Raw genomic sequence first — 15,602 nt, 5'->3', positions numbered from 1 at the left:
GTTGTTATTTGTTACGCATGTGAGTGTTTGATGGTTTTGATCCAAACTGTTCGATTCATTTATTTCGCTAGTGGTTTGCCAGAAAGTATAAATACAACCAGGCTACAAAAAGATGAGTTGGTTTCATGTCTTGGAAAATAATAAGTCTGCTCAGAAAACAATAAACTGTACATAATAAACACAAATTAAAGTCCAACAATTAAATGCTAAAGAAGAATGACATGGAAAATAGTATCAATAATTACTCTTTTTGGATATACCTGACATAAAGTGCCATATTCTCTACATAAAAAAATATACTTTAACACATTTTCCAGCCATGTAACTTGTATAAACACTTTAGATGGAAAAATGGTTGCTGCTCAAAATAACTCCAATGACCTTTTACCGATTCGGACCCAGCTCTGGTTAGGTGAATTCCATTGGCTAAGCAGAATATATCTAGACGAGTAAACCTTGTGCATGCCGGACCAGTAATGTGGAATTCCACGTTTCTGGAATTCATGGGAGTACAATGTGCCTGGTTCGGTCACGTTGCATTTCAATGAGGTGCCTAAAAACGCTTTTGTTCTTTCTCCCATGCTCATTTAGACGCAAAAGATCTACAAGACAAAACAATGCAGCATACCATGAGCAGGTTAAACTGACTAACAAAGCTTTTCCCAACAGAAATCCCGTAAAGCTTTGTGTCTGCATGCAACAATTGGCAGTGTTCACCAAAATGATGGATTCTCTCTTGATTTACTGTTGTGGATTTTGCATTCTCTAATGTATTCCAGAATAAGACAAAATTAAGGGGAGGAATCAGTTTTTACATGCATGATGTAGCGTATGTGGTCAAATTTTGGAAGCAACATATCAGTAGCATTTTCAAGCTTATTTCTCCAAAGAAAAGGAAAAAAGTCATTTTCAGTGTTCAAACAAATACAGTGTGAATCCAGGGTTGCAAAATCGCAGCACGTCTTTCCCCTTGAACTCCCATAGGGGCTAATACAAGTTCTGAGTCAGGATAGGCCTCAAGCGACCTTCCTTAAGTCTTAAGAAACCGAAAACAACAAAGTCTGAATGCTGCATATGCATTTTCCTCTTAAGTTTCCTCATCCCCAACCCAACAGCCTCTTCTCATGTTAAGACTCCCTGATGTGCAAAAGAAGCTGTGTGAAAATGAGACCCTCTGGATCAACTCTTCATTGGCTTCAATCTCCATTGGCTCTCCTTGTCCTTTTTATTCTTCGACTTGCTCATTTGCAGGTGAAAACCTCTGTCTTTTCGCTGCAAGTGTTGCACTTTACGAAGCAGCACCACTGGAACTTGCAATTGCACTGCCACACGCGCGTGTATTGGTGGGTGTTGTGGCCCCGACCGCAGCACATGAGGTTGCAGCCGTCCGTGTGAGGTGACGTGTGGTTACAAAGCCGTCCCCGTGTGCCTGCGCTTCCCGTTGCAGCATCTTCCTCGCAATAGTTGGGGGAACGCTCCAAGTACACCAAGTCCGTGTCTGTGGGCTTGATGAACCCACGAGACTGTTTGAGACGCAGGAAAGAGGGCTGCCGGAATCGCGTGGCTCGCACGGCCTCCACCTCAACAGCGGCGGCATAGCGTTCTTTTAATACGTAACCGATCTCACGGAATTTGGGAAGAGTCGTCCAGCACGTCTTTGTGGTGCAAGAGCCGGAGACGCCGTGACATTTGCATTCCAGCTTCATGCTCTCCTCTAGAACCTGCAGGGGTTGGAAGAGCCTAGTGTTACCAAATAGTGCATTAGACACAAAGTTTTTATTAGACTTTTAAAGTCAATGAAGCAAATATTTGTCAATATTCCCAATAAAATGGGGAACTTTAAAATTGAGGATCACACCTGGAAATGTAATTTCTTCCAAGATACAAAAAATGCAAGGAATTTGTTACTCCTTTTCCAGTAACCAAAAGGGACTGGAAAAGTTAAATTGTGGGAATCCTAATTTGCAAGTTCAACATTACAATGAATGTTATTCAGCCTTCCCCTTAATAAAACCCAAAAACTAGTCTTTTACGGCATGTCTTCATCAGTGGCATCGCATTCTGTGGTTATGAATCCACGCAGCTGATGCGTAAGGGAAATTCTTGACATTTTATTTCGACTGTTTTCAGCTATTTGAACCATACCCCATTATTCAATGGGTCCTGCGCACTGTTGCGATGTGTAATGCCAGATATCTGTCAAACCTGAGAGGAAAAAAGATGTTTCAGCCAAGTCGTACCCTGTAATTTTCTCTACCTTCCGAAGGACCACATCAAAGAACGAGAGAAATGTCCGTAATTCTCAAGTACCCATTTGTGTATATGGTTACATTTAAGTTCGAGGCAGTTCTGTTCGGCTGTTTGATGTGTTACTGATATGTTTAACAGACAGCCATACTTGACAGTTGACTTGAACCCATTTAGTCCAGTGTTTCCCTTCGATGGGTAATAATTGTAAGTAGTTATATCTGAAGTTATTATTTTTATATAGTGTTTGGTCCATCAGTTTAAATCGGTGAATGATGCAATTTTTTTATTAACAAGTTACGTAGGTCATTTTGTGTATTAACAGGACAGCCCATATATGGCTAGCAGGAAGCTGACAAACTCATGTTTGGCATGATGAGCTGCTGTTAGTTTGTTGTGATGTATAGTTTTGTTTTTCAAAATATTTACATAACATGCTGCAGCTCTGGTTGCCGCAATCTTTGTAGTGTTACTAGTGCGGGGTTTTGGGGAAAAGGGGTGTGGTTAAGTAAGAAATTAAATGTTAGGATAATTTCCATGTTCAATGAAATTGTTTAAAATATTTATACACATCTGCATTAGTTTAGTCGGCTTCTATACCTTTCTTCCAGCCTCATTGTTGTGCAGGTTCATCAGTCTCCTTGCATTTTTTTTAATCTCTCTGGCGTCCACAAAGCGCCTGGAGAAGTCCACTCCGTATTTGATGTCCGCTGAACAGCCGCCCCATTTCCAGCCCTCTTCCTCGTCATGGTAGCCTTGCTTTTCTCTGTCGCAACCGCAGTGGCTCATGTTGCCCTGGCTGCAGGCTGCTGTCACAGCATGGGCGACACCTGCCGCGGTGATGGCGTAGGTAAATGCAGCCTCCTTGCTGCCTAGGGAGAAAGGACAAGATCATTTGAGATGATCTAAAATCATTGACAACCCATTGGATTATGGTAAACTCTGGCCATATAATATAACACTCATACTGTATGCGTTTGCTGAGTGAATTACAATTGAAAACTGTATTTTTTATTTAACCATAGAAGCTGTTTCAGGTTTCTTTGAGTAGTGATGAAGCTGAAGCGGACGAAGGTAAATCTTGCATCATCATCTTGATCTCAAGAATAATACAAGGAGACTAAACTGACCCCTGCTGGTGGACCTTTATGGAAAGACCACCGAGGTTAGTAGGAATGAATGACCCACTACCAAGATCTCAATACTTTACCGTTTTTATGGAGACATTCACAGTTAATGCATTACCAAGTACAACATTACCAGTTTTAATGATAACAACCAAATAATTCAATTTGTTCATAAAATATGGTGTTGAACTTTGCATTTATGTTAAATCTTTCTTTATAAACAACATGTTTGTGTAGTTATTTTCTATTTTAGTGAGATGTATACATACTTGGTCATTCTTCTGTCATTCTACATGTATGCTATTACAACAATATTTCAATCGACCATTTAGTGAGGCGTTCACACTTTTTGTTCATGCCAATAATTAAGTATAAATTGACAAGAATTTACCTTAAAATGTAAATAAGTATTGAAATTTCTGTTGTCTTAAATAAGCTTGATAATATACGTGGCGGTCTGTACTGGGCTGGCAGAGCATTAATGCACAGAATCCAGAAAAAGAAACTGTGATCCGTCTTCTCAAAGCCTTTATATTCTTGGACCAGCAATGCATGCCTGGACTTATCGATGAAATTCATTACCATTTATTCCCACAGATTTTTTTGATCTTTCGAACAATGTTAAAGGCATAGTTCACCCAAAAATGAAATTCTGACATCATTTTAAACTTGTGTGATTTTCTTTCTTTTACAGAGGACGAAAGATCATCATTTGAAGATTTGGTACTGAGCAACGGCGGTACCCATTAACTTGCATTGGTTTTGTAATTCTACAATAGACACGAATGAGTACCGCCATTGCTCGGTTACCAACATTCTTCAAAATATCTTCTTTTATGTTCAGCAGATATTAAAGTCATACAGGTTAAAAATGACGTGAGGGTGAGTAAATGATTACATAATTATAATTTTTGGGTGAACTATCCATAGAACATCCACTAAGACACACAAATAACACACTATTTACCCAACCAAACATGAAAGCAGTTCACAGACATTTAAATCCTGACACACACCTAGTGGGGCCGTTTTCTAAAATGAATCAAATAAGATGGAGCGTGTTGTGTCGATCCTACCAGCTCTCAAAAGAGTGATTGTTACCAGGACCATTGGATTAAACACAGCCCTGCAATGCACTCCGACCGAAACAAAACATTTCTGACTGAAAGGCAATTTATATGGAATACTATATTAAACCCATATTACTGCGGGCTCCCCCTGGTTGTGGTCCACACTAGATCGCTTGTGTTATTTGTGGATGTGTTTGGAACTGTCTCAATGTTTTGCTAAAAGAGATTTTTCAAATTAAGTGCAATTGCTAGTGACAAAATCAAAATAGCTTTTACTCAAGATAGAATTTGTTACCCAAAGCAACTGCGTTCTGCGCTTATTAACCTCTTTCTCGTCTCCCGTTTTACAGGACTTTACTTCCATGGGAACCAAAACTCAGTTGTGCTTACAAATCAACACACACAACAATGGCACCAAAGCACAGCCCATTGGGCTGCATTGGACTGACCTACTCTCAGCTCTTGCCCAAAGACCGTCCTCTCACCGAGGGCAGAGCAGTTCCAGCGTCCGTAGCGAAACTGATACTGGCACTCGTTGATGCCCAACTGAGCGCCCTCCCCGATGATGATGATGGCATCCGGGCGGCTCTGACAGATGGCACGCTGTCGGGGGGCCAGACCGGGGATCTTGTTGCAGATGATGTTCGCACCCAACGCCACAACTGAAGACAAAGCCCTTTGGAGGAGACCATACACACTGACATCAGCAGCAGATGTAGACCAGGTATACAGGAAATGCACAAACCTGTTAAAGATTTTTAAGATATATGTACAAGGCCTCTAACTGCCCTGTCTGTATGGAACCACTAAATTTCCAGACATCTCTCATGATTCTTACAGAAGTTAAACTTTACCAGAAGGTTTCCTCACTGAGATTTCCATCTTTATATTATGCCGCAGGAAACATGCTGAAATTTCACATTTGAATGATTGCGTTTGCTAAAAAGAAAATTTAAGAGCATCTCATGAAACAGAACAACAAACGAAGCTTCTCATGAAGGTTTTACTGTACATGCAAACGTGGACCTGAACTTGATTTAAAAAGGATGGGGGTCCCCAGCAATGTCGAAACAGATTAGCGAAGCAAAACTCTGCTATTTTACAGACAACGACATTATGCAACAATGTGATCATAGGATATACGGCCCAATTAAAAAGAAACCACACGCATAAAACACGGATTACTCCATTAAATCAAGCTGTCTAGTCTGCTCTGGTTCTCAACCAAGTTCCCAGCAGAGTATCTCGTAGATCTTATAAAATCCAGAAACCTGTTGTATTTACATGGTTTAAAATGTCCCTGCCAAAGAGGGAGATGCTAATGCACAGATGACCAAATGAAGTCCCATCTCAGAGCAGAGCAGCAATAAGTACATTTCTATATATAAATCCATGAGACGTGTTTACGCTTAAATTGAAATGCTTAAATATACCAAAGCAATAACAAAAGGAACGCAACCAAATCAGAAAAATATGTTCATATTCTGAACTGTTACTCAATGCTTTATATAATAGTTTCCATGAAACTGTGACCGGAGTCTTTATATATAAAAGCATGTTTATGCTCCACACTTCATTGCAAATGTATGTTTTACGACACTTTCCTCAATGTCACTAAAAACTACTTTATTTCGACAAACACACACATAAATAGTGATATTTGCTGTTTTCCTGACCTGTTTACTAACTCACTTTAAATAAAAGTTTCTTCTTGGTGCCTAAATGTAATGTTAATGCATGCATAGTACATTTTTTGTTCTTGCTTCATTGAATTAGAAAGATTTTTTACATTATCCATATTTATACATTCATGATCGCTTTTTCAACTGTTGGTCCTCCGTCTAGAACATTTTCCAACAATATGTAGCCTTCTATAAATTGCATTACATTTACATTTACATTTACACACGTGGCATGCGCTTTTAAACGTGCATTCAAGTTATACCTGTGTGCGGTCCCCTGAAAATGTTATTAAACACACAAACATCATATCCCCTCTTTATACACACAGGTGCATTTATGTCATCTCCAACACGTGGAAATAAAGATGCAATCTTAAAATACACGCCACTCCAACAACTTGCTTTCAAGAAAATGCTGTAATTTCTCAATAACAACCCCCGATGAAGACTAAAGATCAAGGAATAAAAAAATCAGTAGTTCAAACCTACAGGTAGCTGCCGCTGGTGAGGATGAGGAAGATCTGGGGGTAGTAGATTGACAGCAGCGCACCGCAGGATGAGATGCTGCGCATGGTGACATTGAAGAGATCGCGAATGAACGAGTAAATTCCCACCGCGTGCTGAAGTTTACGCTGCTGCTCGGCGCGCCGCGGACCGTGCGTGAGCTGCGGGCGCGGAGACACGATCCGTCATCTCCTGCGCGATACGGGCTGATTCAGAGTGTGTGCTCCCCGCCGCGGGCTGATGGCTGATTTTAGGGATTTCGGTGCTTTGCCATTGGCAGAGTGGGGGACGCTCCAGTCCGCCCACCTCTACGGGCACGGTTGAGTGACATCTCCGCCTTTCTGTGCTGTAGAGTTTGGTGCATCATTGACTTGAAACTTTTTATTTCACTATAGCTTATATTGGTTAAGTTGTCAGGTGCAGAAAAAAAACATGTAATGCAAGTGAATACCAAGGATTTATAAAGTGTACTATGCAGGTAAAACCGCAATTCCTCTCTGTAAATGATGCATGTAGCTTCTCTCATCACTTTTAAAGGCAGGTATGGGTCACTTATCAAATATGCTAACTAACCAAAAAAATGAGAGCAGCACGCACGATAAACATGTTACTAGTTTCGTTAAATTTAAATTTAATAGACATTTCTTACAGTGCACAACTGTCAAACCAAAGTTGTGATCTTACAAAAGAGCAAATAGTTATACCTATGAACGCTGTAGACGCGCATCCATAGACAAATGATGTTAAAAGCGCCCTCTAGTGGCACGTGATGTAATCGCGCTGCCAAAAACAGCGGTTCAGAAATGTGCCCGCACTCGATTGCGTGTTAAAAAAAAAAGACAGAGAACATGTAAAAACGTGTGATTTCGAACTGGAATGCATTAGCAAATGAACAAATTCCCCGCAATTGGGCTAGGTCTGCGAACGAAACCCAACAAATGTACTGTCACTTGTAAAGATGCTCTCAGCAAACATCAGTTTGTTTGCCTTTAGGCAGGGCAGCATGGACAGGGTAGAAGGAGGAGACTTGGTTGTACAACATCATAAAGCTTCAAAGGATAAACATGTTTATGAGCCTGTGTCCCTCGCTAGTGCATAGATCAAAGTGCACAGCCTATTCTGAATATCTGCTTCTGTTTGTGTATGTAATGGATCCCAGGCTCTACTTAAAGATAGTATAATGGATTATTTTCATAAATAATCTGCCCCCTTAAACTGTCATAAATCCTGCCTATAAATTGCCCTTTGCTTTGTTGAATTGTTTTCAGGGTAAATCCTTACAAAAGTAGTCAAGTCCGCCCACATTTACATATGACCTCTAGCTTATACGTTTAAGAAGTTTGATTAAGCAAACCTGGCTTTATAAATATATGTTGAGGATCATGTGTCGGAGTCTGTCAGTTGAGAACATAATCATATTTGAGTTACCTCGAAGGTCAAATGTGAAATATGTCTGTGACATATGCCTGACAACGTGTAAAGACCTAATTGAAATCTTCCATTTAAACAAAGACTCCCTCTCTCTCCAAAAGAGATTTTTGCCTGTATGTCAGGGAGTTAACCCGGTTGTAGGTTCATGGCATTGTCAAACTACTAATACAATTATAGATGATCGTCATTCAGGACCCTAAGAGGTAGAGCGAAATTCGCAATACTGTAGGAAGCAAAAAGGGGAAAAAATCCCTTCAAATGTCTTTGTTAGTGTTTTTGACCACGGAGCTCATAGCCAAAACTGCACTTTAGCTGCGCTCTCATTATTTGGAAGGGTACACGAATGGAATCTGTTTCTTTTCATTTGCTTCTTCAAGATTGCAGGGGGAAAAAGAGGACAATTTTCTTAAGAGTCTGGGGGGAATATCCTATTGTCTCATTGAATTTTATCAATGACCCCCTTGCTTGAGAGCCCTTTATTAAGCTAGCAGAAAACAGCAGATAGAACAGGCTTGTTTAGCGATCTTGTTCTGACTTACAAGGAATGGACATGAACACCCTCAACCCCCCTTCAGTGCTATTAGCTTTAGTTCTTCATCTGCAATTACTTTTGGAATAGTTTTCTCCCTCCTTGCACCCTGTGACATCTCAGAGCCCAACTGCGTGCACGATCAACAAGTTGGTAAATCAAAGTTTGATTCGATCATGATTATGATGCTCTGTGCATAAGGATACAATTTTCTTTTGCCAGCTCTGGGGATTTAGCGGGGATATTTTTTTAGAAACATGTCTCCTCGATTACTGTGCTTATTTTTGTAAGTTTCTTGCAAATAGATGCAAGCAAATGAAAAGAATTAAACAGCGTACTTTCATTAATGTATTGCTTATAAATGTCTGTGTAAATCACATGATGTAAATTATTCAAGAATTTATCCTTTTATTCTCTCCCTGTTTCTCTCTCTCTCTCTCTCTCTCCCAAAACATAAAACAGATGCTGGTACAGCTACCCACAAACAGACACAGAAACAGCTGGAGACATGCAAGCAGTGACAGCGTAATTTAATATATAAAACATTCCACATGACATTTTGCCACATGCTAATAATCCTAAAACTGTCCAAATCGCTCCAAATTATATTATATTATAGAGCGTGCACCCCTTTGAAATGGAGTGCAGAATGGAGTATTTATGCGGGCCACATTTATTAATATCATTATATAAACTTTATATTAAAATAGTTTTCGTGCTTGTAGAAATTAAGTGTAAAGAATTAAATCAAAGTTTAAAAGTGATGATTGCATTATTACTTTTATGGAAAGTGCAGTATTCAAACTATCCAAAAGAGGGAGACAGAGTTCTACCAAGTGATCCCCTGCACTCCCAATGTCCTGACCAGGCTTTCACCCCTCACTGGTGTAAGGATATCCACCCTATCTCTCCCTCCATCGAGGTAAATGCCCTATGTCAGGTTTAGCTTATGCATTCCCTTCCCTGCTCCCTCTACGCCCTCCTTAAAGCTGTTTCTAAAAACCTCCACAAGGGGGCTCTACTTGACAGCCTATTCTGCAGAAGATGAAGAACCCAAATGGGATCCGAACCTCACTGCACCCGCCATCTTGTTTCCCGCCCTCCGAAGTATAAACTTATCTACTGTCGATTAGATCTGAAACAAAACGGCTTGGGTCAGACACAAGGCCGCCATTTTTTAGAAGACAAAGGCGTAAAAATCATGATGCATGAGCTGTTAACACTGTATTTACTGTCAGTATACTGTCATTTAATATTGAGATTCTATTTTCATTCAAAACTTTTGGGTTTTGTGAAAGATGTTATCAGTATTGTATTACTAAAGCAATGAATGTGATGTGATAAGAAAGGACGTTTGGTAGGAGTCTAAGTTGAACTGACCTTGAACAGAATTCATGAAGTTATCGCATGGTGTCGTCTGTGATTGTTACCTACAAAGAATGACTAAAATATTTTCTATTTTGTTGAAAAACTTAGAAATAAGACGAACTGAGAGGACGCGTATAGAACAGTGGAGAAACTGGTCGAGAGAGAAAGATGGGGAGTGAAGGCAAGATAAAAAGCTGGAGAGATGGGTAGAAAAAAGAGAGGCTTGTCGTTTTGTTGCCCATGTGATGAATGCCTGTTGGGACAACAGATGTGTGGTGATGTCATTTTGTGTGTATGTGTGTGTGTATGGGGAGGAGCATTAGGAAAGTGCACTCATTCCAGCAATAAGAGGGAAGATGGAGGGTGGGGTATTACTGGGCTCTTGACTCCTGACAGGCCTGTGAGCCCTTATTAGCTTCTCTGGTCTGTATGGTGTAAATTGTGAGTCATGCTCTTTTTGTAGTTGTTGTTTAATAAATGACCTATACGGATTTCTAGGTTCTTAAGTATTTTCATCTTCAAGAAATAAATACATAAAAAAATGTTATCTGTAAATGACTTAAGCATTCGGATAAATTTACTGTCGCTGTTTTTCCACATCTAGTGGCTAGTCAACTAGGAAAAATTACTAGACACATTTTATAATGTTATGTTTTTTTACTTTTCACTTTTATACTTAAGAGTATTTATCATAAGAATATATTTGGATTATATTTAAAAAAAAAACATGAATTTGTTTTACTTTTTTTAATTTACTTTTTTGTAAGATTTATGATGCGTCCCAATCCGCCCACTTATACTATGCTCTCAAAGTAACCTATGTACTGCTTTTGTTATGCAAAACTGTATGAACGCACTAGGACATACTAACGCGAAACTGAAGTGGCCTTTGTTGACACTGTGATCCTTAACTTTCACGAACATCAAAATACAGCTCTTCCTTGCATTAAAGTATTCATTCACTCATTATATTGTATGCAATGTTTACTGCATTAAATGTATTAATTTAATTATTTATTCTATTTATTTAATTGTATTAATGCAGTGTAGCATCACTAAACTCCACCCTCTCACAGTGAGTTGTTTTTAATAGCAGCCGTTGAGTGTCCATGGATTTACCATTTAAATTTTAACCAGAAACAGTAGACCATTCGGGTACTTTGAGAACACTCATTTCACCATACTATGATTTGGGACATACTCATTTTTTTTTAATACTATATAGGACGGATAGCATGCGAATTGGGACAAAATAGATATTTTTCTGGTGATATTAATGGTGCAGGCCAATGTCTAACTCACAGCATCATATACCAGGCAAGTCTCTGTTTCTTTGTAAAACGGCCCCCATCACAGTAACACGTAGAAGACACATCTTTAATTCATTCCTTGGCTCAAACCGAAGAATAATGTGCATATGTATCACCACGTGGCATTTAAGAAAAAGTTTTATCCTGGATAAACTTCTCACTGTAAATTTTCTGATGTAACTGATATAAAATCTAACTGATGTGTACATCTAACTGATGTAAAAATCGTTAGAAGACACGAAACGTGACAGATTTTTCTGAAGTAAAGCTACAGGGATAGTTCACAGAACAAAAATTCACCTTCATGTCTTTCAAAAAGAAGATATTTTGAAAAAATTCTCGGTGCTTGTAGTTTCACACAATGTGATCCAATGTTGTTTGGTTACCAACTTTTTCAAAAGTATTTTCTTTTGTGTCCTGCAGAGTAAATGAGGAAATAACTTTTATTCTTGGGTGAACTATCCCTTTAAACTGTGCATTGTATTGCCGACCCTTATAGTTATACTGTTTTGTAAGTTAGGCCATTGCACATTAAGTGCGAAATTTGGGTCCAAAATTTCTACACGTTAAAAAATAAATACGACCTCACGTTGTTGTCAATCACATTTACACACTACCTCCTATATTTTCATATGTCATAAAAATTTCAGACTGGGTTAGATTTTCCCTTGTTTTCGCATCCATAGCAAGCATTTTGAAAGGCATTTTGACCATTCAGAGACTCCGTACAAACGAGCACCAAATTCGAAAAAACGCATATGAAAATTTCGGACTGTATGTGCAAGACCTTACTTTCCTACTCTGTATGAATATTTGATTAGTAACTAGATGAATTACTTTACAGTGTAATTAGATGGCCTTAAAAATTACTCCCTCCAAAAAGTATATGATTACCTCAGAAGTAACTGTAATTAAATAACAGAAAAATCCCTTACTTTACTTTTTCAAGGGAAAAGTAATTAATTTACAGTAACTAATTACTAAGTAACTAGTTACACCCAGCACTGGATATGCTGGCAAAATGTTGCTTGTGTTAGGTGCTGAACTGTCACAGTCACCAGCTGCAGTGCCCTCTAAATTAACAAGAGGCCAATCTCCATATCACCCGGACTTTCAATCACTACATTTCCCATAAGTCATTGCCTGGACTCATTGTTTAATCATTCACACCTGTTTCTCCCCTTCAATAAAACTGAGTTTGGATCTTCACCTCTGAGCCTGTGAAATTCGTGACAGAAAACCAAGCCACTAATGGATCCAGCAGTCTTTTTGGCCCTGACTCCACCAAGGTAACGTTTCCCTCGAGGACCATGTACAGGCTTTTATACCAATTATACTAAATATCCGGACTGTATATTAATAGAGCTGCTCTTATGTCCTTTGGCTCCCCCTTTACCGGGCGCAAGGTGGAGGAGGAAGTTTCCCCTACATTTTTTTCGTGAGGGGGCAGTTGGCCTCAGGCTCCACTGGCCAGACCCAGGATGGCAGCCTCCATCCCCACGCTGATGGTGGCCAGCCCGATCATCAAGGGGACCGCCAGCCCAGAGCCCACTCGTAAGATGGCCACCAATCCAGAGCCCACTCGCAAGATGGCCGCCAGTCCAGAGCCTGCTCCCATGATGGCTGCCAGTCCAGAGCCCGCTCCCAAGATGGCCGCCAGTCCAGAGCCTGCTCGCAAGATGGCTGTCAGTCCAGAGGCTGCTCGCAAGATCGTCGTCAGTTCAGAGGCCGCTCGCAAGATCGTCGTCAGTCCAGAGGCCGCTTGCAAGATGGTTGCCAGTCCAATGACTACTCGTAAGATGGCGGTTTCAAGGTCCAGGTGTCTGGTTTCAAGCCCGGCTGAAGCCCATCTGTCGTCTGTTCGGAGGGCCGGTGTCCCCAAGGCCCAGAGTCCGGTGGTGCCGGAAGTAGCTGGTATTGAAGCTCTTCCTTTTGAATCTGCTCTGCTGGTGGTGGTTGCTGCATTTGAGTGTCTCTGGGCTGTGCATTGCTCTCCCGTTCCAGAGGCCATTGAGAGGATGGCTGGCAAGATCTTCCTGAGATCCCTATTTCAGTTTAGATGGCCACCGAAGATCTTGTATAGATCCCTGCCTCAGTCAAGATGGCTGCCTATGATCTTCTTGAATCCCTTCCTCGGTCAAGATGGCCATCTATGATCTTCTCGAATTCCATGTTAAAAGTCAAGATGGCTGCCGATGATCTTCTTGAGATCCCTTCCTCGGTCAAGATGGCCATCTATGATCTTTCAGAGATCCCTACCTGCCTGCCTGCCTGCCACGTCCAGGTTTACAGCCCTTCCTGCTCGTCCAGGTTTACAGCCCTGCCTGCCACTCCCTGGCCTCCAGACCAGCTTGTTCCTCCCTGGCTGCCTGACCAGCCAGTGCCTCCCTAACCGCCTACTCGACCTGCGCCTCCCCAGCATGCGCCTCCCTGGCCACCTGACCAGCCTGAGCCTCTCTGGTCGCCTACCTAGCATGCGCCTCTCTGGCCGCCTACCTAGCCTGCACCTCCCTGGCCGCCTGTCAAGTCTGTGCCTCTGCACCAGGGCCCAGGTCCGCCTCTGCTCCACAGCTCAGGTCCTGTTCCCCTTCACGGGCCTGGCCCTCCATCATGCCCCCTGTTCCGCCTCAGCTCCTCCACCCTCCTGGACTGTCATTTAAGGGCGTCTGTACTCTGCCTTTAGAGGGGGTGTCACAGTCACCAGCTTCACTGCTCTCTAAAATTCAAAAGAGGCCACTCTCCACATCACCCGGACTTTCATTCGCTATACTTCCCATAAGTCATTGCCTGGACTCATTGTTTAATCATTCACACCTGTTTCTTGTTATCTGTTCAGTTCGGTTTTGTCAGTCATTCATTGCTTGGTTTCGGTCTGGATTTTTATATTGTTTGGACTGTCTCTCTGGTTATGACCTGTGCCATACTCTCTGTACTCTCTGATTTGCCTGTGGATTACCCCCTTAATAATACTGCGTTTTGATCCTCACCTCTGAGCCTGTGCAATTTGTGACATGAACGAGTGGTATTGTAATTCTGTGCCTTACTTGTACCTGTGAAGGTCAACACTTCTCAGCCAACCACTAACGGCCTCTCTCCGTTCAGAGAGTGCATCTCTAGGGTATTTACCTTTCCATACCCCACTGTCCCCATACGCCACATTGCACACAACTATCTTTCAGTAATAGATCACTGACCGAGCGAGTATCTGATTTAATTGTGGTTGTAATGTTAAACTTTTGCCTCTGTCTTCTGCCTCTCTCTGAGAGGCATAACAAGTCAATTGTTCTTGCGGTATGCCGTGACAATAGCTGTTTGTCATCGTGTGGAGCCAGAAAGAGACAGGCCAGAACACACAGTAACTGCACTTCAGTACTGCCAGCACTACACTTTCCCAGCAGGGTCACACCAAGGCCAAAGTACTCCCTGTCACACCATGTATTCCCTTGTCTTTTCCTCAGTGTGTGTGTGGCAATTACCACAATATGATAACCTTTTTCGCGTTGACAGTTTTAACTTCAACAAAACCTACAGAGACAAGCATTCAGCTTTCGTTATTCCAAGTGAATTTTGCTGACATGGGAAAGCAAGATTTTATGTGGGATAAGTTTAGCAAAAAATGAAAAATCTATTAACCCTCATAACCCATATGACCTATTTTTGAAGAATGCTTTGCATGCTCCCATAAAAATAACAGCAAAAAACACGAGCTTATCCTAAAGTAGTACATATAAACAGTGTTAGGTGTAACTAGTTACGGAGTAGTTAAATACTGCAATTTAATTTCTTTTCCCATAAAAAGTAAAGTAAGGGATCACTCTTATTTCTTCTGTAATTTATTAAGTTACTTGGATATAATTGAACTAAATACTGTGTAATGTATGCAATAGTGGAATTGACATTACAATTCAAAGTCTAACTTTTAAATGCACGAATAAATGTATCTTTACCACTTTGTAATACTTTAGTCAGTTATTAAGAGTATTTTATGTAGTTTTATATAAAGATTTGAATGAATGAAGAGTCGTTCCGTGTCTATCTTTGAATCAGTTAACTAATCAAGGTTGATATTGTAGATTTGTAGAGAGTAATTTGTACAGTAATCTAGTTACACTATTGAAAATGTAATTAGTAACTAGTAATGAATTACTTTTTCAGAGTAATTTACCCAACACTGCATATAAATTGTATCTACTTTATATTCCATCTCACTTTAGCTTTTTGCCGGTAGCAAAAATATTTTATCATTTTCATCTCCAAAGTGTTTTGTTAACTGCTGTGATCGAATCGAGTCAGTGAGTTTAAATGATTCTTAAATGAATCCCTCCGATTCAGTT

The 15,602-nt window shown here is 40.6% G+C and overlaps 2 protein-coding genes across 3 annotated transcripts; one reads left to right on the top strand and one right to left on the bottom strand.

The window, feature by feature from the left end:
• Positions 1-132: 132 nt before the first annotated feature.
• wnt7ba (wingless-type MMTV integration site family, member 7Ba) lies at positions 133-8,635 on the bottom strand. The gene is made up of 4 exons (XM_056747493.1): positions 6,616-8,635; positions 4,894-5,120; positions 2,848-3,119; positions 133-1,721 (listed from the first exon to the last, which is right to left on the bottom strand). Exons 1-4 carry the CDS (start codon positions 6,696-6,698, stop codon positions 1,242-1,244), a joined length of 1,062 nt encoding a protein of 353 aa, XP_056603471.1. The 5' UTR covers positions 6,699-8,635; the 3' UTR covers positions 133-1,241.
• LOC130420305 (nematocyst expressed protein 3-like) lies at positions 6,976-15,162 on the top strand. Of its 2 annotated transcripts, none has more exons than XM_056747495.1 (2): positions 6,976-7,108; positions 9,053-15,162. In XM_056747495.1, exon 2 carries the CDS (start codon positions 12,750-12,752, stop codon positions 13,422-13,424), a length of 675 nt encoding a protein of 224 aa, XP_056603473.1. In that variant the 5' UTR covers positions 6,976-7,108; positions 9,053-12,749; the 3' UTR covers positions 13,425-15,162. The 2 variants fall into 2 exon arrangements, with proteins under 2 accessions (XP_056603473.1, XP_056603472.1); XM_056747494.1 differs by lacking the exon at positions 6,976-7,108 and adding an exon at positions 8,625-8,743.
• Positions 15,163-15,602: the final 440 nt, after the last annotated feature.

Source organism: Triplophysa dalaica, chromosome 5 (genome assembly GCF_015846415.1).
Source record: "Triplophysa dalaica isolate WHDGS20190420 chromosome 5, ASM1584641v1, whole genome shotgun sequence".
Taxonomy (NCBI): Eukaryota; Metazoa; Chordata; class Actinopteri; order Cypriniformes; family Nemacheilidae; genus Triplophysa; species Triplophysa dalaica.
This window is presented reverse-complemented; position numbering and strand designations above follow the sequence as displayed.